The sequence below is a fragment of the Gymnoscopelus microlampas genome (genome assembly GCF_963454915.1).
Source record: "Gymnoscopelus microlampas genome assembly, chromosome: 10".
Taxonomy (NCBI): Eukaryota; Metazoa; Chordata; class Actinopteri; order Myctophiformes; family Myctophidae; genus Gymnoscopelus; species Gymnoscopelus microlampas.
The window spans coordinates 35,681,679-35,706,478 of record NC_139947.1 but is presented as its reverse complement, the minus strand read 5'-3'; the positions used below and the strand labels follow the sequence as shown (position 1 = coordinate 35,706,478).

Sequence of the window (24,800 nt, the reverse complement as noted above, 5' to 3'; positions counted from 1 at the left end):
CTCTGTTTACACTTTTATCTATTCCCATTAATATTTAATATGTAATTGTACATACATTGTTTTGTTTTGATTGTTTTGTTCCACTCTTGCTTTGGCAATGTAAATGTATGTTTTCTCATGCCAATAAAGCTCCTTTGAAGTGAAATTGAGAGAGAGAGAGAGAGAGAGAGAGAGAGAGAGAGAGAGAGAGAGAGAGAGAGAGAGAGAGAGAGAGAGAGAGAGATGGAGGACAAGGTGACATCTTTTGTGCATCTCTCTCTGTCCCTCCATTTACCTGTCCTACTCTGTCTGTTCTCTATCTGTTCCCCCTGCAGCCTGTTCCCATTAACTCCCACTCTTTCCCTACACAGTAGCACTATCCCCCCCACCCCCCACCCCCTCCCTCCCCATTCTCTCTCATCTCCCTTCCCCACGCTCTTCTGGTTCACAGTGGCATTCACACACCCATGTACAACAAAAGCTGCTCCCCCCTCCCCCTCTCTCTCTCTCCCTCACATGGCACCTTCCAGAAACGCTGTGCCCTCAGGTATGGAATTCTATCACTCTGCAAACAAAACAGGCGGATCAACCCAAATCTAACTATGGAGGTGGAGAGCAACAAAGACACGCCAGATTCCCCTCTGAGATTAAGGCCACGGCCCTAAGGGAGGGCAAGAAGAGGGAGGAGGAGGAGGAGGAGGGTTTGGTTTGTGGACTTTTTGTTTTGTTATGTTTTGTTTTGCGTGAGACGGTGGTAAAACAAACTGTCTACAAGAGCAGCAGCACCAATAACAAGCCCCCCCCTGCCCCCCGCCAGTCACTGCCAGTCCATTCCATTGACTTCTATTCCTCCAAGGAGGCTGGGAGGGCAGGGCGCTATCAGCCTAATAGAGTAGTGGTGGTTGATGGGGGTTGGAGGAACTCTGTGCTATCATCACAGCCCACTGTGCTGCGTCTGTCTATGAATATGGAGTGCAGCCTGACAAACGACCACGTCCTCTAACACTGTGCTCTCCCTCCTCTCCCTCGATCCCTGGGCCATCCAAGACCGACCCAATCTTTCTAAGTGCCGGGGGCGGGGGGTTTGGTGGCCAGCCCTCTGCTCTAATGTCACTTGTCATTGGTGTGACCACAAATGACACTTTTGTTTAAAACGGCATCCATCACCCCCGTGCCCGCCCCCACCACCACGCAAAGGAATCTGGGTAGCCAGGGGGACTGTGTGTGTGTGTGTGTGTGTGTGTGTGTGTGTGTGTGTGTGTGTGTGTGTGTGTGTGTGTGTGTGTGTGTGTGTGTGTGCAGAGAGATCAGACAGACTCGTGGCGAGCCACAGAGATTGGTTAAAGGTTACAAAATGCAAGTGAAATGTAAAAGTGGCAAATTATACGCCGACATTTTGTAATGTAAGTGAACATCCTTGCCTGCAGTTCCCAGTGGCCCATGTGAATCCGCCTGCATAGTAAAATCCCCAGACTTAATTTTGAACTCCAAGAGTGTATACAACCACTCTCAGTGTTAAGTGAAGAGGATTTTTCAGTGTGTGGTGCTGCTCATTATATGAACCAGGAAAGCTCCCGTGAACCAGACCCGAACTCATTTGTCAAAGCCATGCGAGAACAATGTTTTCCTTTCTATTGTCATATGAGGAACACGTTTTCTGCATCCAAACACCTTGAGGTCTATTCTGCATTTCTATGTTAGATGATGCATAATTCAGAGGCCACTGCCTGATCGTGTTTATAAGAAATTGGTCTACAGATGTACACACACACACACACACACACACACACACACACACACACACACACACACACACACACACACACACACACACACACAAAACCACAAATCACACCTGCATAGACGATTGCAAAACAAAGTGTAGCACGGATGACTCACTAATGTGATTTCATGTTTTTTTATTTTTATATTGCACTACTATATGCTGCAAAACCAACTGCCCTTCGGGGACTAATAAAGTTGAAGATGAACGTGACTTTTGAAAGTCTAAGCCAAAAGCATCCTGGGTAATGACAGTTATGTTCTGATGCCTAATTTATACTCCCGTGCCAAAAATAGCCGATCTACAAGCTTGCTTGTAGATTGTTTTGCTGTCGTATTACTAAGAATAACTCAGCCTTAAGGCCAGTCCTCTAGTTAACCTTGAGGTTGGAGTACACACAGGTAGAGATAGATGTGAACATAATGTACATACTGTACAGTACACAGGGGAGCAGCTTTGAATTGTGGCTCGGGGCAATGTTTAACATTGGACTCTCAATAAATAAAGGGGGATGAAACCCTATAGGCTGATTTTGTAGTTTGTTTTCCAGGTCATGTTAAAAACGACAGCAGGTTAAAAACATGGCAGGAGGCATAAAACTGACCTGATAAAGCACACCATTGTTGTCGTTGTTTTTTTTATTGATTGAATTCTTTATTAACAAGTTTGGAAACAGCCAGTGGTTCTCAACCTGTGGGTCCCCCAGGGGGGTCCCCAAATGCCATTGAGGGGGGTTCCCAGATGCCAGTGAAGTGACAATTCAAGGACTTTTAAGACTGTCAAAAAAGAAAACAGAAAAGACCATTACTGCATCAAACGTCTTCAACAAAGTATACTATAAAAACTGGTCAAACATTGGCCAAATTGTCAAATAATATAAGAAAGAGGCAAAAAATGGAAATAGCCGATCTACTGCTATTTTCACAATTTTTATCTGTGGAACCGAGTCAAACTAAATGTAATGCCTCAACTCCTACAATTCCAAGTGCTTAACAGGGTGGTGGTGGGGGGGTCGGGTCCCCAGTTCAAATATGATTACTTTGGGGGATCGTGGCCTGAAAAGGTTGAGAACCACTGATGTAAGCAATCAAAAATAGCTAATCAAATTGATAATGGGTGTGTTAGAGTTACATTGTGCACTGACAATACTGTTGACTACTGTCTCATACACATCGCCACACCCACGGCTCTGGGCACACTGAAATTTGACACATTATTAATTGTATTAACTGCAGCTGCGTTGCTTAATAGCCTGCCATGTTTTTTATCTGATGTAGTTTTGCATAGTGGCACAGGTCTTGCATAAGACACGATGAGAATATTAAGTGGTGAAAAAGACTGGAGCAGGAACCTGAATAGATGGAGGGAAAGGGTGACGAGAGAGAGAAGGGGAATGAAAGACAGAACACAGGAGAGAGAGAGAAACAGAGAGAGCTGACTAGACATAACCGCTTTTTGTTTGTCAGATGATTAAGCCTGTACTCCCCTTCTCTCAACCTCTTTCGACCACCCCCACACTGCAGAGAGGAAGGAAGGGAGAACTAGAGAAGAGAAGAGAAGAGAAGAGAAGAGAAGAGAAGAGAAGAGAAGAGAAGAGAAGAGAAGAGAAGAGAACTAACAGAACCAACAGAACCAACAGAACAGTTATATAGTGCATTTTGAGAAGGGGGTGGAGAGAGAGAGAGAGAGAGAAGGCTGTTGCAACTCTGTAGCAGTGAGTCGCTGCCCGTTGCTGTGGCCGTTGTTATTATGATTTCTTTTTTAATGAGCGCCGCTGCCCTCCCCTCCGCCACACAAAGGTCTGATTGAATGTGGCGTTCCATTAGCATGTAAAAGAGGCCCGGCTTCATCTGTGAGCTGCTGACTGACAGCTGATATGATCTCTGTAATTGCTCCATAGTGGAGCCAGAGCCAGCACCACGGCCAGTGAGAGAGAGAGAGAGAGAGAGAGAGAGAGAGAGAGAGAGAGAGAGAGAGAGAGAGAGAGAGAGAGAGAGAGAGAGAGAGACATAGGAATTGTAAGGAATTGAATTGAATTAAGAGAGAGAGAGGAAGGGAGACCAGGAGAGACTGAGCAAGACAGACAGATAAAGAAGACAGCACTGTGGAGGGAGGGGGGGAGGGTGAGAGAAGACATGGTGGGAAGGATTAGGATTTAAAAGAAAGGATGGGGGAGAACGTGATGAAGCACACAGAGAGACATGGTGGATATACATTATATGCATATACATCCATTTGGTACGGCTGGGACCCTGTGCAGAAGGCTGCAGAGAGTAGTGGATGGGATGATGGTCTCTTTCACCTCACGTGACCATTTTCAAGCCACTGAAAGTGTGTGTGCGTGCGCGCGCGCATGTACGTGTGCGTGTGCGTGTGTGTGTGTGCAGTGAGTGTGCACAGGTATGACATTGAACTGAGCACAGCCCAAATGGTCCACTAAGGATTTTACTGTCCAGAGATGACACGTGTGTGTGTGTGTGTGTGTGTGTGTGTGTGTGTGTGTGTGTGTGTGTGTGTGTGTGTGTGTGTGTGTGTGTGTGTGTGTGTGTGTGTGTGTGTGTACGCCACTGCACCATGTCTCTCTCCCAGTCCTCTGCTCTCTGCCTGCCTTTTGTATACATAACGATTTATTTCTCTGTTTTCTTTCCATCACTCTCTCTTTCTGGTTTTTCTTGTTCACTTCGTTCCCTCTGAACTCCTTCACATCTACTTCCTCATTCCCCGCATCACTGAGCACCCCCGCCGCCCCTCCCCTCCTCCCATCCTCCGCTCACCCACCCCCGTCTCTCCTCTGCCCCCCTCTGTCGCCCTCGCTTACGCTCTGGCTGCCTGTCTCTCTCTCTCTTTCTCTCTCTCCCTCTCTTTCTCTGCAGTAAATGGTGATTGAGCAAACAGTGTGACGGAGAGGAGGAGAGCTGCAGAAAAAAGATGGTTATCCTCCCGCGCTCCACGTGCCTCGCATCCAAAAAACCCAGCGTCTCCCCCCCGTCCCCCCCGTCCTCCTCTGTTATGCCACATGACACAGTGTGACACGCACATGCAGTCCCACAGCGCCGTCTCATCTCTGCATTAATCGCAGAGGACAGACCAGTGGTGTCACCTCAGTGTGACTTAACGTGTGTGTGTATGTGTGCGAGTATGCATGTGTGTGCGCGCGCGCGTGTGTGTGTGTGTGTGTGTGTGTGTGTGTGTGTGTGTGTGTGTGTGTGTGTGTCCTCCAGGCCCAGTGGGGGTTGTGGGGGGGGGGGGGGGGGGTGCTATGACGAGGATGTGCAGTGCCAGCATAATTTCTCGTCCCCGAAGAGGCCCAGGTGACGATGAAAGATGTCAAGTACACACAGAAAGTACAAATATTCCAAATATGCACGACAGGCTAAATGGTAATAATGCATGATGGGCTAAATGGAGGATGCTCTGGGCTCTGGGCTCTCTCTGAGCATGTCGGGCCACGCATGGGGGTAAAAGTGAAAATGACTACCTTTTGTCTCACCACAATAACACGGTGGCTGAATTGGCCAGATAGGCGCTATCTGATTGATTTAAATTCCATCGGAATAAACTGTAGTCGTGTGTTGCAGATGATGCAAAATGGATGTTAAGTTAAATGGCGGCAGATTATGCCACAGGCACTGTGCTAGTCCACTGGGGCTGCAACTATGGATTATTTTCTTAGTGATTATTTGATCAATTACTTTTTCAATCGATCGACTAATCTTGAAGCACATTTTTAAATAGATTTTTTTTAAGGTATCCAGTTGTCCAGAACCGCCGATCCAACAAATATGCCCATATATGGGCATGCCAAAAACAGCGTATGGGCATATACTAATGACATCAGGGATCTCCATATATGGGCAAAAAAGGGACACAGACAGACAGGTACTCTCTGACAAAGCCCCGACACTACTCCGACATATCGGTCGGATCGGCAGTGCAACGTAGGTGTGAGGGCCACGTAGTGGCCCAAACCTCTAGTATATCAAAGATTGCTAAAATAGCGATCTACAAGCTCTCAGCGCATTTCACCTGCGTTATGAGCTTAGAGATATTTTCACTATTCAAAAAAATGGTTGAAAATTGTTATATTATCATTTTAAATCAATTAACTGTTGCACCCCGACATTCCACATCAGATTGAAATGGGCACTTGGGTATGATGCTGCTGCTGGTTTAAGGCCATCACTATAAAGGTGTGTTTTATTTTAGATCTGTCATTGTTATGCTTGTACCAGTATGCCCAGCTGAATCCATTTGGTGTTGCTGGGGCTGAGTTGGCCCGTGGACACTCTCTCGGACTTGGGATCTTGTGGAGACTGTCTATATCCAGTACCACATCTCCCCTTACAGAGTCCCTCTGAAGGTCAGGGTTAACTTTCCACCCTACGGTCCACCCATCCCTCCCTTGCCCACCCTTCTGTTTGCATCTACTTTGCCTTCAACAGTCATCCATCCATCGGTGATGATAAATGAATAGGTGCTAATTGAAGGGCCCCCGTCCCTGTGCCAAAAACTGCTGAGCAGCTGGACACAATGTACCCAACGCGCACACACACACACACACACACACACACACACACACACACACACACACACACACACACACACACACACACACACACGATGCTCTCGCACACAAACATTATGCATACACTGCAAAATCCTGAGGGTTAATTTGAACCGTCAGGATTGCACGGTGTATATACACCCATATACCCAGCGTAACCCTTCTCTCCACCCTCCAGGCAGTCTGCACTGCACTAACACACCATGAAATCTCTCACCCGCATAACGCATTTGCATGACATTACAGCTGAAGTGCTGTAAAATTGTTCCCTGACTTAACAGCTGAGATGTTTGCAGCTGCGTGTTTGCGATCGCATGTACGCATGTGAGCATGTGTTGTGCAGTGGTGGACAGTAACTAACTAAGTACTTTTACTTGAGTATTTGTATTTCTGGATACTTTCACTCCACTTCATTTCAAAGAGAAATATTGTACTTCTGTCTCCACTATGAATACAATTTTATGATTATTTTTTTTTATGAATAAAATGCAATTTCGTCCAATCTGTATAGAGTGGTTGTATTTTGTCTCCCTGCTCTTAGATTACAGATTGTGTCAAAGGTCATATACACGACACAGGATCTGACAAAATTGATGATTCAATTTATCCCCTGAGTAAGCAGCCAGGCTCTATTAGCTCAATGGTAAAGATGTCGGCACTTGTGCAGGAAACCAGGTTCAAATCCGGGGTAGAAGAGGAAAGTTACATAGTGCAGCTTTAAGTCGTGTTTCAAATATAATGAAAATAGCCAATCTACAAGCTCACAAGAGAATTTGTAGATCTTCTATTTTCACTATTATTGATATTTTTGGTACTTTGTAATTTGAACCTTTGAATACGTAAGTATTTTTAAATCATGAGCAGTGGTGGGAGAAGTAATCAGATTTTTGTATTTAAGTAAAATAAATACCGTACTGTAGAACTACTGCACTCTGATCAAGTGAAAGGCCTGCATTAAAAATGTTACTAGAGTAAAAATACAAAAGTATTGACATCAAAATATACTTACAGTACCGAAAGTAAATGTACAAAGATTTGTCAAAATGTGTCTACATTTTGTCAAACCGTGCAGAGCTCGTAGATTGGCTACAGTATTATGTGGTTAATGTATGTTTTGTATTGATAATCTAAAAGTGCAAAGTAACTTAAAGGTAGGGTAAGTGATATTTTTTCGTTAAAACAAAAAGTATTTTGTTAAAAGGTTAAAATACTATATTCTGATAGTAATCATTGCTATAGAGTGTTTTTTCAGTTACAGGAGTCTCCCCGTCTCTCCAGCTCTTTAATAAACAGAAAATTCATTTTTCGGTAGGTGTCAAAATCTCAACCAATCAGGAGAAAGTACCCATTTTTATAGTAATATTTTATAGTGTTCCAGTTCCAATTTTGCCTGCTCATTTCATAGTGTCATCACTTCCAATTTCACTTGTTTAATCTGTATCCTGATTGAGTTCTTTGTCCTGGTTGGATAAAATTGGAAATGAAACTGAAACTGAAACGAAAATGCATTTTCTGTTTAATAAAGAGGTGGAGAGACAAGGAGACTCCTAATACTGAACAAACACTCTAAAGCAATGAGTACTATCAGAATATAGAGCTATTTAACAATTATTTTAACCAACGCAAATCACTTACCCTACCTTTAAAGTAAGTAAAGCTGTAAAATAATTATAGTGGAGTAAAAAGTGCAATATTTGCCTCTGAGATGTAGTGGAGTAGAAGTATCAAGTATTGAAAAATAGGGTAAAGTACTTGAGTATATATACTTTCCACCACTGCATTGGCAACAGCATGAACATCTGAACATCCAATAAGAACACAGCAAACAGGGTTGTTGTTTGCTGCCCATGAGCCGGTTCGTCTGAATCTAATGATCTGCTCTGTGGTTGTCGCGTGTTGCCGGGGGGATTAGCGTGTTAATCGTCTACATGTTGACATACACACTAGTGCTAGTCAGATTGATGTGTTTGTTTGAGTGGCGCAGGATTGCATACGTTTCGTGCGCCAGCCGACTGCATCAGCGACTCGCTGCTAATCTAAAGACTTAATGCCTCCCCCCCCACACACACACACACACGACAATATCATTCCCTCGCCAAATGTTTTATTCAAATCGGCGTTGGTCGCGTTAGTGATAAGTGTTGAGATCTATCACTGTTGCTTTCCCTTACGCAAAGCCTCTGTCCAAATCAATGAGGCCCTGTCTGCAGAAGTAGTTTATCACCAGCAATTATCCTCTACGTAACACCCTCTTTCCTCTGTGTAGGACCCAGCAAATAGGACAGGTCGCAATTTCTGATTCAATGAATATTGATGGGAACCCTCAGGCCAATGCTGGCATATGTACTGTATATAGTATGCAACTGTTTGTGTGTGTGTGTGTGGGGGGGGGGGTGTACACACACTTGATAATTGTGTGTGTGCCAATAGAACGTTTTATTTGTGTGTGTGCATGCGTGCGTGTGTGCGTGCGTGCGTGTGAATGCATACACAGACACACACCTGTATGTGCCGGACGTGGAAACCAGCTGGCGTATTTCTTTGTATCTGCTGCAGTCCAAACAGCCAGAGGAGACAAACAGAAGCTTCAGTATATTCTATCCCTGCTCTCTCTGCCCAGCCATATCTGTGAGTGTTTGCAGTGGTGTTAAAATGACATGCGCATATCAAAGGCTGCGGTTGTAGTTCGCTAAGGAGGGCTTCCAAATCTGACCACCACCTCATGCATGCAGATAAGTTATTCAACTGTGTACAGATTTAAGAATAGCTCATTGTGCATGTGTGCGTTTGTGTGTGTGTGTGTGTGTGTGTGTGTGTGTGTGTGTGTGTGTGTGTGTGTGTGTGTGTGTGTGTGTGTGTGTGTGTGTGTGTGTGATGGATGGACACAAGCATTTTTACAAAGCAGTGGCATAGCTCCCTCAAAGCCAGTGATATAATACAGTATATTTGTGCATTTGTGTGTTCTGGTGATGTGTGTGCACATGGCCACGGTGCACACAGGTGTACAGGCGGTGAGGGTGCTGTAATGGAAGCGAACAGCCTTATTCCATGTAGTTGGGAAGCCTCGCCCCTATTGGGCGGGCGCGCGGGCGGGGACTTCTTTCCTCTACATTAGAAGAGTTAGGACGTCACATTCTAATGCAGCCCGAATACCCTATCTCAGCACCGGCCTCAGTGGCGCCCAGTGACTCCCAATCCACTACCACTGGGAGTCTGGGTTCGACTCCCGTTTGGGACAATATTTTTTCAAACAACCGCAGACTATTTTTTTTTGCCGATAAAGTATAGTTTTGGACCATGACGGAGGAGCGCCGACTCAGCAGACCTTGAGGCCGAGGATGCGCGCCCGAGCGCCCCCAGGAGCGAGTGCCCGCGCCGACCGGCCGATGGTCTGCTAGTCGACTAAGCGCCGTCCGAGTTATGTACCGATAGGCACAGAATCGTAAATGATGTTGTGGGGACTGCGTTTTCCCCAACTGCCACTCACTGACTGCACTAACATAGCCCGCGAGCCCCGCCCCCTCGCCCCCTTGTGCTTCAACTGCATGGAAAAAGGCTGTTCGCGTAACGGAATGCCTGGGTGTGTGTGGTGCGTGTGCTCAGAGGACACACAGATGTGATGCTGCGGTGGCGATGGCCATTATGGAGCTCATCCTGTTTCTGCCCCGCATACCACCCCCATCTCACTCTCCTCCTCCTTTCCTTCTCCATCTCTGTCTCTCCTCCTACTGCTCTCTCTCTCTCTCTTTCTATGTCTCTCTCTTCTCCTCCTCCTCTCTCCTTGTCTCTCTCTCTCTCTCTCTTCCTCTCTCGCCACGCAGCTAGAGAGTCACAGACTGCGGCAGCGCAGGGCAGTGAAACGGAAAATACAGTGATTGTTTCTGACGAAAATGGAGGGGCTGGGTTAGAGGGAGAGAGAGGAGAGAGAGAGAGAGAGAGAGAGAGAGAGAGAGAGAGAGAGAGAGAGAGAGGGAATCAGTGACAAAGGCTGATAGAGAGAGAGAGAGAGGAGGGAAGGATCGGAAAGGAGAACAAAAAAAGAGAGGGAGAGAGAGAGAGATGAGAGAATGAGAGAGAGGGAAAGAGGCAGTATTAGAGAAGGCCATTTTTAAGGTCACTGTGTTGGGCTGTATGGGCTCAAGGGAGCACGGCAGAGGATAACAGCCCCACTGAGAGCTACTGGCACGTGTGAGAGAGTTAGAGGGTGAATTATACAGAGTTAGAAAGACAGAGAGGGCGGGGGGGGGGGGGGGTGCAGAGAGAGCTGGTTGGCACCATATGAAGAAGAAGCTAACCTTGTTCTGCACCATTCACACAGACACAGCACCTCAGCTGTCACCAGACTCAGCCTCTCTCTCCCTCTCTCTCTCTCCCTCTCTCTGAGCCGGTGGGGACATGCATCATTCATGAGCGAGGGAACTTATTTGCCTCCGTCATCTCGTCACCGGGAACACGTGTCCAAGTCCGCAAAGTCCAGTCACTCCACAGTCGCCGACTATACATTTACTGGGTCAGCGGGATTGCACAGATGAAACAGCAAAACTCTGGTGGCACGCACTACCAAAATATGGCAGGAAGGAAAAGCCAACAAGAGTCAATTGGCTTTTATTCAGGCTACTATAATGCAAACAAACCGGAGATAACTTTTCTTGCCATCGTGCAGCCTGATTTATATACTTAGTTTTTGTGCCACTGTCGTGCGCTGAACGCGTAAATCAAGCATAAAGCCTTTCCACTGAAAAAGCAACAATTACTCTTGATTAAATTTGAGTAAATATTCCTCTAAAATATTGTAGGTAGTTTACAGAGAGATGGCGGATGACAAAATGATCTGCTGCGATGTTTACAGACTGAATCCATTATTACTATTAATATTTTAGATGGCATGAAAGACAATGAATTTGAACCGAATGAATTATATGTAGCCTAAAAGATAGGCTACATATCATTTTGAAATTACCCATCAGTGACTGATGGATGAGAGCATGAGAGCATGAACATGGACCATGCCGAGCGTGTTAACATGAAAGTGTAATAATCATCTCTAGGAGTTGCAGTGTCCTGCCCCCAGCAGCCTTGTGCCAGGCCTGTCCTCGTTCCCGTGTGCCAGTGTCGCAGCCTCCTGTGAGGCTAGCTGCTGTGAAGGTCACCCTCCCTGCAGCTATGGATTACACAGACGTGCACACTCAGGCAGAATACGATACCGTCCTTGAGGGGAGGTCTGCGGCTGGTGGTGGTGGTGGGGGGAGAGGGGGAGGGGGGTGGGGGGTGGTGGGGGTAGGGGTGGGGGTTGTCTCTGACTGCTGGACCCATCAGGATCCGCTAGGCTAGCAGAGCCATCTCTAGTCAAGGCGCTTCGTCATCGGAAGAGGAAGACAGGTGTGACGGTATCACAAGGAGGGTAGGAAGGTAAGATAAAATAAATTGGCCATGTAGAGATGACTATAAGAACATATGACACACAGATTTCTGACAGAAAGACCTTAGTACTGAAAGAGAGAGTGTGCGGCAGTACTGTCCGATAGACATACAGCAACACTATATCAAAGCAAAAGGCATCGACTCTATCACAGCGTGTGTGTGTGTGTGTGTGTGTGTGTGTGTGTGTGTGTGTGTGTGTGTGTGTGTGTGTGTGTGTGTGTGTGTGTGTGTGTGTGTGTGTGTGTGTCTGCGTGCTCGCTCGCTTAGTACCCTGACCCATGCGTCACTGCGTGCGTGCGTGTGAATGATGGAGAAAGACGAGATACATCAGTAAAGGAAGAAGGGTGTAAACAATCCACTCATAGGCATAAAGAAGAGAGTGTGGAAGAGAGAGAGGGACTGGGGCAGCAGCATGACATACACCATGTAATGTGTATCAGATTGAATACACCTGCCCCCAAACACACACACATATTGGCATGGAGAAGGTGGGAACCCTGATTTACATTTTTTTTTGTACAACCATGACCCTCACCAAAAGTAACAGACTTTCAAGTGAAATTATTTTCAGCAGGCGGTGTGGTCTGGTCGTACAACAAGCCTATATGATTATAGGCTTGAGACTCACTACCTTCATTACCTCGGGTGAAAAACAGACACTCCAATGAGGACTATATCCCAACCTGAGTTGCCATGAGATCAGTTCTGGACGGTAACAAAGTACATTTACTTTAGTACTGTACTCAAGTAACTTCTTTGAGTATCTGTACTTTACTTGCGTATTTGTTTTTTGGGATACGTATGACTTGTTTTTTTGGGATACGTATGACTTTCACTCCACTACGTTTCGAGGAGAGAGAAAAATGTGGTTAATTACCATTTTCAATGCATTGATGTTAGAAAAGAAAATGTACTTTGTAATTTGTACTTTTGAATAAGCATGTACGCATGTAATAAGCATTTACTCCAGTACTTTAACTCAAGTAACACATTTGACAGACCAACTTTCACCAGTAGTTGAGTAATATATTTGAGTACTTTGACCATCATTGCATGTGATGCAGCAATACCTTAACCTTATACTTGGTTGACCAGAATCCTTCAGGGCTCTATACTAGTGACTTTTATGTTTTCGCTCTACATTAAATATCTCAGCTGAAAAGAGCCGATCATCGGCTATTTTCTGCTAAAGTTTTTTCCCCATAATACGGATGCTGGGGTTTAAGTGGTTAAGCTACAAAAAAAAGGAGAACATAAATAAATGCCACACTTTCCTACACACCAATCACACCTCATTCCCTCAACAAGGCCGTCCGTTTAAATACGGCACCCTCCTACACTGGATCTCTGCTTTTCAATTGCTGTCACTCGCTGCTGCTACTGGCAGAGCATGCCTCCACCACCCCAGCCTCCACCTTATAGTTCTTCCTTATAGAGTCTTGCATTACCCAAACGTTTAAAGTTTAAACTGAATGTTGAACTGAAATTCATGTGTGCATGGCTCTACAGTAAGCTGGAATTCAATGTTTGCGTGGCTCTAAACTGAATTCAATGTTCTATGTCTTTAATGTTAAAATGCATTCAAGTTTGCATGTCTCAAGTTAATCTGATTAAATGTCTTGCTATGGGCCCGCTCTTGTATACCTGTTGGGGGTTTTGCATAGCGCTCCCTGATTTTGCTTAGCATACTGCTTAGCAAAATTTAGGGAAGATCTTAAAGAGCGGAGCCATTAACGGCAAGTTTAACTGAATTCCATTTGTTGTAATAAATGGTTAAATCTACACTTTGACGTGTGTGTTCCTGACTGAAATAAAAACGTGTGTGAAAGGAATCCTCCAGGTATCAGAAGTTTCAGAACAGCATTGGTGGGCCAACAACAGCCCTTAGATGAGTCATGGAGCTCTCCCAGTTGGTACGAGGGGTAATCTAATCCTGTAGTCTTCATCAAAAGATATCACAGAGCTGCAGGCTCACACAAAGAACCTTCAAAAAGCACATTCATCACTCTGTTTTCTAGCCCAGGACTCACAGAGAAAAGGGAATGACACCTTTCATCCTGTCAAATTGTGCAATGAGGGTCAGTTTTCCTTTGAGTGGGATGGGAGCCATATGACAATGGGTCTCTCTGGAGCCATGCGGCTCTTTAGAGGTCAGGAAAGACAAAACACGTACACTGCGTGCGTGTGCGTGTGTATGTGTGTGTGACAGAGTAGCTCTCACACACACACACACACACACACACACACCTTGGCAGACTGTGCTGTCGTTCGCTGGCTTGGTTCTCCCTGCTGTGACCTTAATTTGTTGAGAAGGAGTGCCCACTAGGCTGCTGATGCACCTCAAGGGAACATTCTGACACTCTATGTATATGATGTACATTTGGATATGAATGTGTGTTTTAGAGAGAGAAAGAGACAGAGACAAGAAAATATAGTGTACAAGCACGTGTGTGTGTGTGTGTGTGTGTGTGTGTGTGTGTGCGCGCGCGCGCGCGTTTGTTTTCATTTCTGAGTGTGTGTTCCATCCTGTGTGAGATTTCCACATAAGCTGCAGCCTCATTCGCAGGTTTAAGAAGAACAGACAGGAAGGGGAGAAGCCGGCGAGGCTGCGAGCCGCCGCCGCGCGTGGGGCCTCCAATAAAGGTAAAAGAACACAAGCTGTCTCCCTGCTGGCTAATCCTCTAATGAAGATTTGTGGCAGTGGCTGGCTGGTGATTATTGGCCCCGCACACAGACAAAAAACCCTCCTCGGTGCTACTGTAAATACAATCCCTCACATTTATACAAGCCCTTGCAGGTGCACATAGGAAAACGATAGTTTCACACACCGTAACGATCCTGTCGGTCAGGAACCTCGTATTTCAACTTTTTATGTTTTTCCTTAAAAGAATGCCCTGGTTCATCATACAAGAGTGTCACACAAAAGTATTATATATTCATAGATTAACAAACAACAAAAAAGGAATGGTTTTCAAGGTTTCCACCTTTAAAGACGCATTAATGCCTTGGTGACAAGTGTCAATGCAAGTGTTGCTTAACAAAACTTGATACTGAAAAGAACATTTATTCAGTTGAAAACACTCTATTATCTTTGTTGCTGAAGCATTAATCAGGCTTAACCCAGCACCGTGCTCTGGCACACTGTCAAACCACAATCATAACAAAATGATAGAAACAGCATCAAAACAAAACAAACCTATGATAAATAATATTATTCAGATCTGAAGAAAGCGATGTGAGGGACCTGATATTTATGCTGTTATCTCCGTCTCATCGGGACAATTGTGCCGATTCTAACTATGCTAATTTTATGTTAAACGCAGGGTTTCCACCCTTTCCATTTGGACTCCCTAATTTGTTCCATTTCATCTGGGCTGTTTTGAACCGCGTTAACACAACAGAGACACTGCCGCAGTTTCTAACAGGAGCCGGGAGCCGTGTCAAACACACAAGTTCTCCTTTGCATTAGTGGGGGAAATTAATCTCTCAAGACAGATTTAGAATTTCTTTTTTGAACCAAAATGGGTTCCCATATCGGGGGGCAAACTGACAGCAGGAAGTATTTCATCCGCAAGTATACAATACAAGCTTCATGTACAGTATGCTAAACAAAAGAGAGCATTGTCCTACTAAATCCTTGGGTCATGTATTCACACTGTGAGGACAGCTTATGGACGGCCCGGCCCCTGTGTGTGTGTGTGTGTGTGTGTGTGTGTGTGTGTGTGTGTGTGTGTGTGTGTGTGTGCACACTAGCTACAAGGTGAAGGTGAGTGTGGTTGTGAGCGTGGCTCACCCCAGATACCACAGCGCCCGTGTGTTCCCGACAGCCCTCTCTAACCCACACCTAACCCATCCCTTATACACTTCCTCTTTTCATCTCCCTCCCCCGCTCCCCCAAGGCACAGGCAGGGCTATGGTGCAGGTTCTGGCAGAACACCCACTCTCCTCCTTGCTCTTTGAAGGGTTGGTTATTCAGGAAGCAGGGATTGTGGAGACAGGTGTGCATACCAGACGCGCTTTGCTGCACTGAGCCCCCATGATGCCGCGCAGAGCCCACCGCTATACCTGGCTAGCGAGCCAGCCACCTCCCGGCTCCCATCCTAAAACTTGATCTGAAACTATCCAATACCACGCTATGCTAGTAGCTGTCGCTGGGCACGGAGCCACGCGTGGCAGGTCTGAACCCAACCTGTATTTATTTTATTTATTTTTATCACGAAGCCTTCCTGCATCTCAGAGGCCATTATACACCCCATTAAAATAAATTGGAACAGCTTTAGCCTGGGCTGGGTGCTGAAGGCGCAGTAGAAGGGGTGAAGTGTTAGCCTATTTTTGGGCAGTATGCATATAACATTAGAGATTAAAAGCTATAGCTTGAGGCCTCTTGGGAGAAGCGAAAGCTTGTGCAATTCTTTCGGTCCACACGTGCTACTAACCCTGTGGCGGTTACGCGAGACGCGAGGTCAGGGAAAGATGTCCTCTTGGAGATAATGCCTATTTTATACTCTGTTGTGGGGTTGGGTGCCCCCGCGGCCGAAAATAGCCGATCTACAAGCTCACAACACGTTGTGATGTGACACTTGTGTATAGCTTGTAGACTGGGGTTATTTTGTCGGTGTGGGACGCCGTTGCACGATGAAGAATGAGCCAGGCTTAAGGCAAGGTCAGGCAAGGTCAGGCACGGCTGCAAGAGGCTGTAAATCTAACGGGGGGGGGGGGGGGGGGGGCTCATTACGGCAGCGAGTCGGAGATACCATTCACATGCCCTACTGGCATGAGCCAGAATACACAGGGAGACTGGGGCTCTGTGCCAGTTGGTGTTGTTTGGAATCATCTGTCATCCTCTCATCACGCCGCTGCCAGTCTTTCTCACCACGCTCAATGCTCATTTCCTCTCTGCCTCTATCCTTTTTCGTGTTGCCTCAATCTCTCCCCCCCCCCCCCTGCACACCCTGCACTCGATCCCTCTTTCCTCACCCCTTCGGTGGCTTCATCAACAACTTCCTCCTCCTCCTCTCTCGCCATGCCCCCCCATGCGGTGACCTTGCTGCCGTGTCTCAAGGAGAATTGATTTCTCTTTCCTTCTTTGTGTGAAACCCTATCTCAACAGCACTCACAGGAATTTCCTCCCCCGCCAACACAACCCACCAACGCCCCCCCTAAAGCTGGATAGAACTAATTCTCATTCATGAAGACACTTTTCACTCCATTTTATCCCCCCACCCCCCCCTCCATCTCTCTCTTCCACCTCCCACTCTGAGTGCACAGAAATAGAGTGAGCATGATTAATGCAACATCTATCGCTGCCGAACGCAATCTTTGCTCAACCTTTTTATGCTTGGCTGCTGTTTGGGGAAATTGTTATTCGGGGACACCTTCATGCACCATCTCTAAACTGTCACATTAGATGCTCAACGGACCAATTTGGACTCATTAAAGTTTCTTTTTTCTTTTTTAAAAATATTTGATAGAAGGTGATAATCGAGATTATACCGAGAATAAGTGGGTTTATCCGTTACTCATGCACCACTCAATGTCCCTTCTCTAATCCAAGGAGTAGATTATGAGCAACATTCTTCACAGCACTGTAATAAATTAAATGAATGTTGGAATCCATCCTTGTGAAATGCAATTAAAATAAACAATATGAATCCAAAAGGCCAAAACGTGCACTGTAGTCGAGTGGAATGTATGTTTTGGGGGGCAAACGGCACTTGTAAGAAGATATACACCGCTAAACCAAATTCAGTGTACACTGTTCGCCTCCAGTCTATATTTGAGAGCCCGGAAATTCATTAACAATATCAATACTGATGCTAATGTGTGCAAACACAGGCGGCAGTGCATTTCAGAGTCAACAAGGGGACAAGTCACATAACATTGTGTCATGGTGCTCTCCATACCTAAGGCTCACAGTTCTATTTTTCCACAAAAGCAGTGGTTCTCAACCTGTGGGCCGGGGACCGGACCACCCATCTGAACACTTAACACGTGGGCTGCCGTGGTAAGTGGTCAGATGGGTGGGCCAGGAACACTTGCAGGATTTTCAATTGGGCCCTGATCCAAGGTTGAGAACCCACTGCACTAAAGGAACATTTAAAACCCATTAAAACCAGATATAGCAGATATAATAGCAGATATACAAGCTCATAGCGCGTCACTTTGTGCCGCTCCATGAGCTTGTAGATCTACTATTTTTGGAAAGTCTTTAAAATGTGTGACAAATCTTCGAATATAGGTTTTTTAAAGCGAACATTTTTAACTCAAATCTTTGCTTCTGGGGGTCCCTGGAACACAATCTTTTGAGATGCGGGTCCGCGGACAAATACATATAATTTTGGGGGTCCTTGACATGAAAAAGTTTGAGCACCACTGATACAGCAACATAAGTTTTCCAGAAAACTGTTAGGATTTAGAACACATTAAGTAGAATGGGCCTCAGGTCTTAATGGGTTAATACATCAGAGCTGCAATGCATCCTGGGCTCCAGTGTAATTGCTTCTGCAAGAGAGATTATCACCACAGTCTGTAATAATTAAGTAGACGGTTTGTGATGCGTACTGTATGGTCACTGCATACTGTGTGTGGTGCAGTGTATTTAACAATACGTATCATCGCCGTGAAGACTCAGCTCTCGATCGTTACCTACCAAGGTAAATGAGTTACGACAGGAGAATTTACGGCTTTTTTTGTGCATAATAGTGATGAATGAATGTGAGGAATAAATAAACTGTTTGTTTGACCGAACGCCCCGGTAATAATAAATAGACACATTTTACACAATGAATACCCACTTTCACCCTGGCATCCCAATTTTGGGCATGTCCAAAATACAGTTTTCAAAAACTGTATTTTGTACATCTACAAGCTCACAGCGTGTCGCATCCAAAACGCGCTGGGAGCTCGTAGAACGGCTATTTTCGATGCGCACAATAGAGACACCATGCAGACGCTCCAGAGCTGCAGTGTGAGTGATAATCTGTCCTTCTTTCCACTTTGTGATCAGCGTGACTGTTGAAGCATGCATGCACAGTTTCCAGGCTCCAGTTCCCAGGTGTCCTCTGGCCCCAGGAGCCCCAGTACATAGCCAGCCAGCCAGCCTGCCAGCCAGCCAGCCAACCAGTCAGCCAGCCAGCCAAGCTGTCCTGGTGGTGAATGCACTAATGTGACACCATAATCACGCACAGGTGCAGCTCCGCGCTTCACAGAGCAACAGTATCGGACTGATGGCAGCAGCAGGTGCCAGCGCTGCCTGGTGCAGTGATGCACTATTGGCTCTAAGAGCCGTACATTTCGTTTTCAAGCATTCGAATGTACAGTACTGTACGTGGGTTTGGCTTTACATTCCGTGCGTGTTCGAGGGACGAGGGAAAGGCACTGCCACGGTAGTGCAAGTCACAAAGTGAAACGGCAGTGACATGGCCTCCGGCCAAGCTGGTCTTTACCAAGTGTGCGGTAGTGCGAGAGAGAGAGAGAGAGAGAGAGAGAGAGAGAGAGAGAGAGAGAGAGAGAGAGAGAGAGAGAGAGAGAGAGAGGGGGAGAGAGAACACTGCAGTGAGGAGAGAGAGGGAGCAGAGACACCTCCACCTACCTGCATTCTGCAGTGCCACACACACACACACACACACACACACACACACACACACACACACACACACACACACACACACACACACACACACACACACACACACACACACACACACACACACACACACACACACACACACACACACACACACACACACACACACACACACACACACCGATAGGCCACACGCAGACAATAGGTTGCCCTCCCACAAGTCCAATAACAGGCCTATTCATTAGAGTCCCTTACAGACGGTATTGACAACCTGCTGACACACAGTCACTCCAGCATAAACAAATGGAGCAAAAGAGAAAAGCAGGCAAGGGAGGAGAGATGGGAAGAGACCAGTTACAGAGCCTATAATACTGGGGTGTCCACCATTCACAAAGAGTGGAATACAGTGGCAGCGAGACAGGGGTACGTGGAATACAGAGACAATCTACTACAGTATTTCTACCAACCTATAATCACACGCACAAATATCCAGTACTCATATGCAAACACGCACGATGCGGTCTCTTTCAAAACTAGGGCCACATCTGTCATTGTTGAGATGCCTAGTTTATATCACCATTATGTGAATATGTCTTCTTTAAAAAGGTACATGAGAAGGAAGATTTTTTTTTTTCGCCAGGGAAGACCTATCACGATATGCATTGTGTTTTAACGAGCATAAGGGAACAGCCACTTTAGTAGAGCGAGTTGACTTGCTGTGTTATTTAGTGACAACTCAGCACTCACAGGTGCTAATGGCTTATGGAAGTTGATGTGCGATTCTTGCCATGGCGTCAAGAAATAAACCTGCATCGACAACAGTTTGCACGATGCCGTTATGTTCCGCTGCAGATTTCTCAATTTACGACTGCGCCGAAGTGCTCCAGTTATAAGTTTGGCGTGATGAAAGGGAAGCCTTAAGGGACAAACTGGGCCACGCATACCAAGTATGCAGCTCAGTAAAGACTTTGATAATTATTATGTCAGTCTGACACAAGCACAGAGTGCAATGCAGTCATGTGGAAAATCAAACTGCTGAACTGTTAAAAAAAATCAAAAACACAGATTTTGGTTCTCTCTCTCTTTGAACTGACCTCCAGAACCAAGAAAAGAGAAGAGAAGAGAAGAGAAGAGAAGAGAAGAGAAGAGAAGAGAAGAGAAGAGAAGAGAAGAGAAGAGAAGAGAAGAGAAGAGAAGAGGGGGTAACCAAATGAGCCATGCAAACAGTCTGATGTGTTATGAAGACAGATGAGGATGGAATGGACACAGAAAATGCAAAGACAAAGAAACAGATAGACCACATGGCCCTGGGTTCAGCGGGTCAACTCTGACTCAGACAGGAAGAATGACACCTAAACCAAACATGACCTCGTTCAGCACCTACACTGTAAAATTGTGTCAATTTAACTCAACACTTACTGTCAGAGGGTTCCTTTTCTTCTATTAATTACTACTATTTAAAGCAGCATTATGTAACTTTTTTTTAATGAATAAAATGTAGGTGGTAGTATGTTGTGTCCCTGTTCTTCTATTGAGACATTTCGCGTCAAAAGGTCATGTCTCTTCTAGACAGAGGATCTGACACGAATTTTGACCTGATGTTCAAGATTCAATTTATCTCCTGAGCAAGCAATGTCAGCAATTGCGCAGCAAACAGGGTTTAAATCCGGGGTAGAAGAGGAAAGTTACATACAGTAGTGCAGCTTTAATTAATTTGTGATTATGCAATCTACCATTTTGATTTCTTGTTTACTTCTTGTTTGTATTGGTGTGTTACTGTTTATATTGAAAATGATAACAAAAAAAGTATATACTGTGTACATACATACATACATACATACATACGTACATACGTACGTACGTACGTACGCACGCACGCACGCACGCACGCACGCACGCACGCACGCACGCACGCACGCACGCACGCACGCACGCACGCACGCACCATATATCCCAGGACTCACACAAGTGTTCAATTCTCATCAGTGTGTCAACCAACCCTAGCTTTCACCTGACAATAGTTCATGTTACAGGGGACTTCTCAACAAAGAACACTCCATTATTGGGTGGTCCCTCCAGGCATCCAGGAGCTGTACGTGTAGGAGGTGTTGAGGCTGATGTGGTGGCTGACCACAATGACGCCGCCGCGAACAATGAGGCTCAAGATCACCAGTGATCAGTGTTCTCCATTAGCCTACACTTGTTCTCTCTCCGTTTTGCTCGGTTCTCTGTCCAGATGACACATGCGCATGCAATGGCGTGCACACATACTGTACACATACAAACAGCAGCAGCAGCGGTCCCAGACCCCCTGGCTTGCTGCAGCAGAGCCCATGGCAAGCAAAAAGCTAAGCTGGCTGCCTGCGGCTGTATAGACAGAGCACACTTTGTTCAACGCAAACCACGCATCCAGTGCCATTATCAGCATCAGGACTGTCATCGCTATCACCGTGGCCAAAGAAGACCTCTGCCAAGGCCCAGGATTGTCTTCTAGAATGCCAGCTATCACAGACCCACGCATACATCAACAGAGCAGCGCAAGGGAAGGTTATCCACTCAAGGTCATAGGGAACAATGGATGGGAACTGGCTAACAGCCATGTAGACACAATCATCGATGCATACAGCTTATGCGAATGTTTTTGTACTGCAAACACACACAAATTCTGTTTTGAACGAGAGGTATTGCCCTTCCTCAGACGTACATTATGTGTGTCTAGCAGACAGATATCAATGGTCGTCATCAGCATGATGAAAGCCAATTCAGATTGGCCAGCGCCTAAATTGTAAAGGTCATTACACTGACATTGCCCTTTTCGGCGGAGGAAAGGCAGAAAATGTCAAAATGCTCAGCAGTCAAATCATCATGCAAAGCAGAATGTTTGGCCGATATGAAATCTCCCTGTTCGGACAGGAATAATGGTAGATACATATCTGAGTGACAATGCGATATGGCGGAGCTACGCTTCGTCTGCGATTGGGGGTGGGATGATTTCATGGACCATTGGGCATGATGAGAAACCACAGAATCTGTATTTCAGAGGTGCATTATCACTCATTTAAGGCTTTTCAATCAAGCCCATTTGTTGTGAATTGATACCGACAGCATGCAGTGTTCAAAGTCAAGCATTCTTAACACTGCGTACCAACGACCCGTATAAAGGCCTACTGATCGCCTAGTATCAGAACACACCCTGTATTTATTTTGGGTCATATTTTCCATAGTGTATAGTTCTACAGCTTTATCGTTTAGCTGTAGATTATTATAATTCCAGCTTTAAGTGGCTGCTCTCCCATTAATGAATCCTGCAGTCAGTTTAGCATACCTGTCTTACAGTGAATGTGGGCTGAGACAGCTGTAAGTGGTGGGTTAATGATGCTATTAACACATCTCCTGTCCTATCGGTCATTTAGGCCTCTGGTGTGGCGCAACTGGCCTGATCGAGTCCTTGCTGGACTGACTGCTAAATGAGGCTCAAGCCAAGCTAATCTGTCACCATTCACCAGCTGCCCAGACCGACAAATGATCCCACGTGAATACTGCACACACTCTCACATACATACGTACATATACTGTATTTATACAGTACATACACACACACAGATTTATTAGGCTTTTTTAAACAAAAGAACACTTTTTTGACGTGACAGCACCTGCGTGCATGTATTTCAGGGGAAAGGGAAAAACCCATACACACACACACACACACACAGACGGATAAGGTCACTGAGGCGCAGGTCTATCATGGTCAATCACGCAGGAAATTCGCATTATGCTCACATTGCCATGAACTTTACTGACCTGCACAGTGCCCTCATCTCAGAAACACACTGTCTTGAACGCATACACACGGTTCAAACATATAGATAGTACCTCAGACTACATGACTCCCTATAATCATTAGGGCTGTCTCCTTGAAAAACATGCCCGCCGGGGGAACCACAGCAGCAGAGCTACGTCTGAATCAGCCCAGGCATGCGTTAAAACAATGTGGCCTCTCCGGCAGAGCGCATAGCAACACACACACGCGAGCGCGCACGCACACACACACACACACAGAACGCATACCCATAAACACAGACCCTGGTGAATACTCTCACTTCGACACACACACTTTCACACACTGACGCTCACTGTCTCTCTCCTGAGCAGACAAACAGAAACGCAATCTTCCTCTGTTCACACACACAGAGACACACACACACAGAGACACACACACACACACCACACACACACACCACACACACACACACACACACACACACACACACACACACACACACACACACACACACACACACACACACACACACACACACACACACACAGTCCATCTGGGATTGGTCATACTATTGGACTTACGGTGGAAGTGAAGGCGAGCTCCCATCGTCAGAATGAATATACAGGCTGACTATCTCGAGAACACAGATCGCACACAGAATCCCCCCTTGCAGACATCGGCACTATGAGACTAGAATACTAAAGAAGAAAGCGCTGGCTCAGAATAGACCTACCCAGCATGGTAACTAAAAAGCCACATTGTGCGGCATGCCAGTGTTTTCAAAATGACTGGTTTATAATGGTTAATTCCCTGTCTTTAATTAACAGAAAGACAGGAATATCACGGGAAATGTGAGTCTTGCATGTGGAATCACATGACAAACCTTACCGTAACCAATTTCTATTTTGACAAATTGCCATGACAGTCATTACAGACATATTATGAAGTACCAAACCGCCTCGGTCACCTCCACCTGTCTTGGCAGGTACAAGAGAGTAGCAAATCATGACCATGTGACCAAACAGCCCATAATGACACGGTCCAGCACTCAACACCTCTGATCTTTTCTGTCATCATTCACACATGTAGTATTAATGCACTATAACCCAAATGACATACAGATTCATACCTGCACTCGTTAATGACAGATGGCCTGTGTGGAATGGAAATCAAGCGGAGCCAGACTATTAGAGAGCTGTTGTTGTCCAAGTATAAGTAGGGATTAGTGATCCGACAGCGCGGGTGACCTCTCCAAAAATCCCCATGCACTGGAAAATGGCAACTCACCCAAAATCATGGTGTGCGTTCCTTCTTCGCTCCCTGGGTCTGATAAGTGCTACCTCTGTCCCCAAGTCTCTCCCTTGTTCGCCAAAGGGACAATGGTTCCAGATTCTCTTCTTGCCCGCTCTTCTCCTCTCTTCTCTCCAGAAAGTCAGAGAGGCACCACTTGATGTGAGCAGAGACTGCTGCTACCCATGCTGTCCGTTCCTTTGCGCCTGCCCTCTCCAGGTGAAAAGCAAATTGTGTGTGTGTGTGTGGGAAAGAATCTGTGTGTGTGTGTGCGTGCGTGCGTGCGTGTGTGTGTGTGTGTGTGTGTGTGTGTGTGTGTGCGAGTGTGTGTGCGTGTTGTGTGTGTGTGTGTGTGTGTGTGTGTGTGTGTGTGTGTGTGTGTGTGTGTGTGTGTGTG

General features: G+C 45.9%; 1 protein-coding gene across 2 annotated transcripts in view; it reads right to left on the bottom strand.

Moving 5' to 3' along the window:
- The window catches only part of znf385a (zinc finger protein 385A), a 91,613-nt gene that overhangs the window by 55,104 nt on the left and 11,709 nt on the right, over nt 1-24,800 (bottom strand). The window contains exon 1 of one of the 2 annotated variants that reach the window (XM_084068060.1): nt 24,401-24,735. The exons of the other annotated variant lie outside the window; for it this stretch is intronic. Within the exon in view, the coding sequence (XP_083924186.1) occupies nt 24,401-24,410 (10 nt within the window). The 5' untranslated portion in view covers nt 24,411-24,735. Of the gene's footprint in view, nt 1-24,400; nt 24,736-24,800 lie in introns of those variants that run through there. 2 annotated transcript variants of the gene reach the window in all.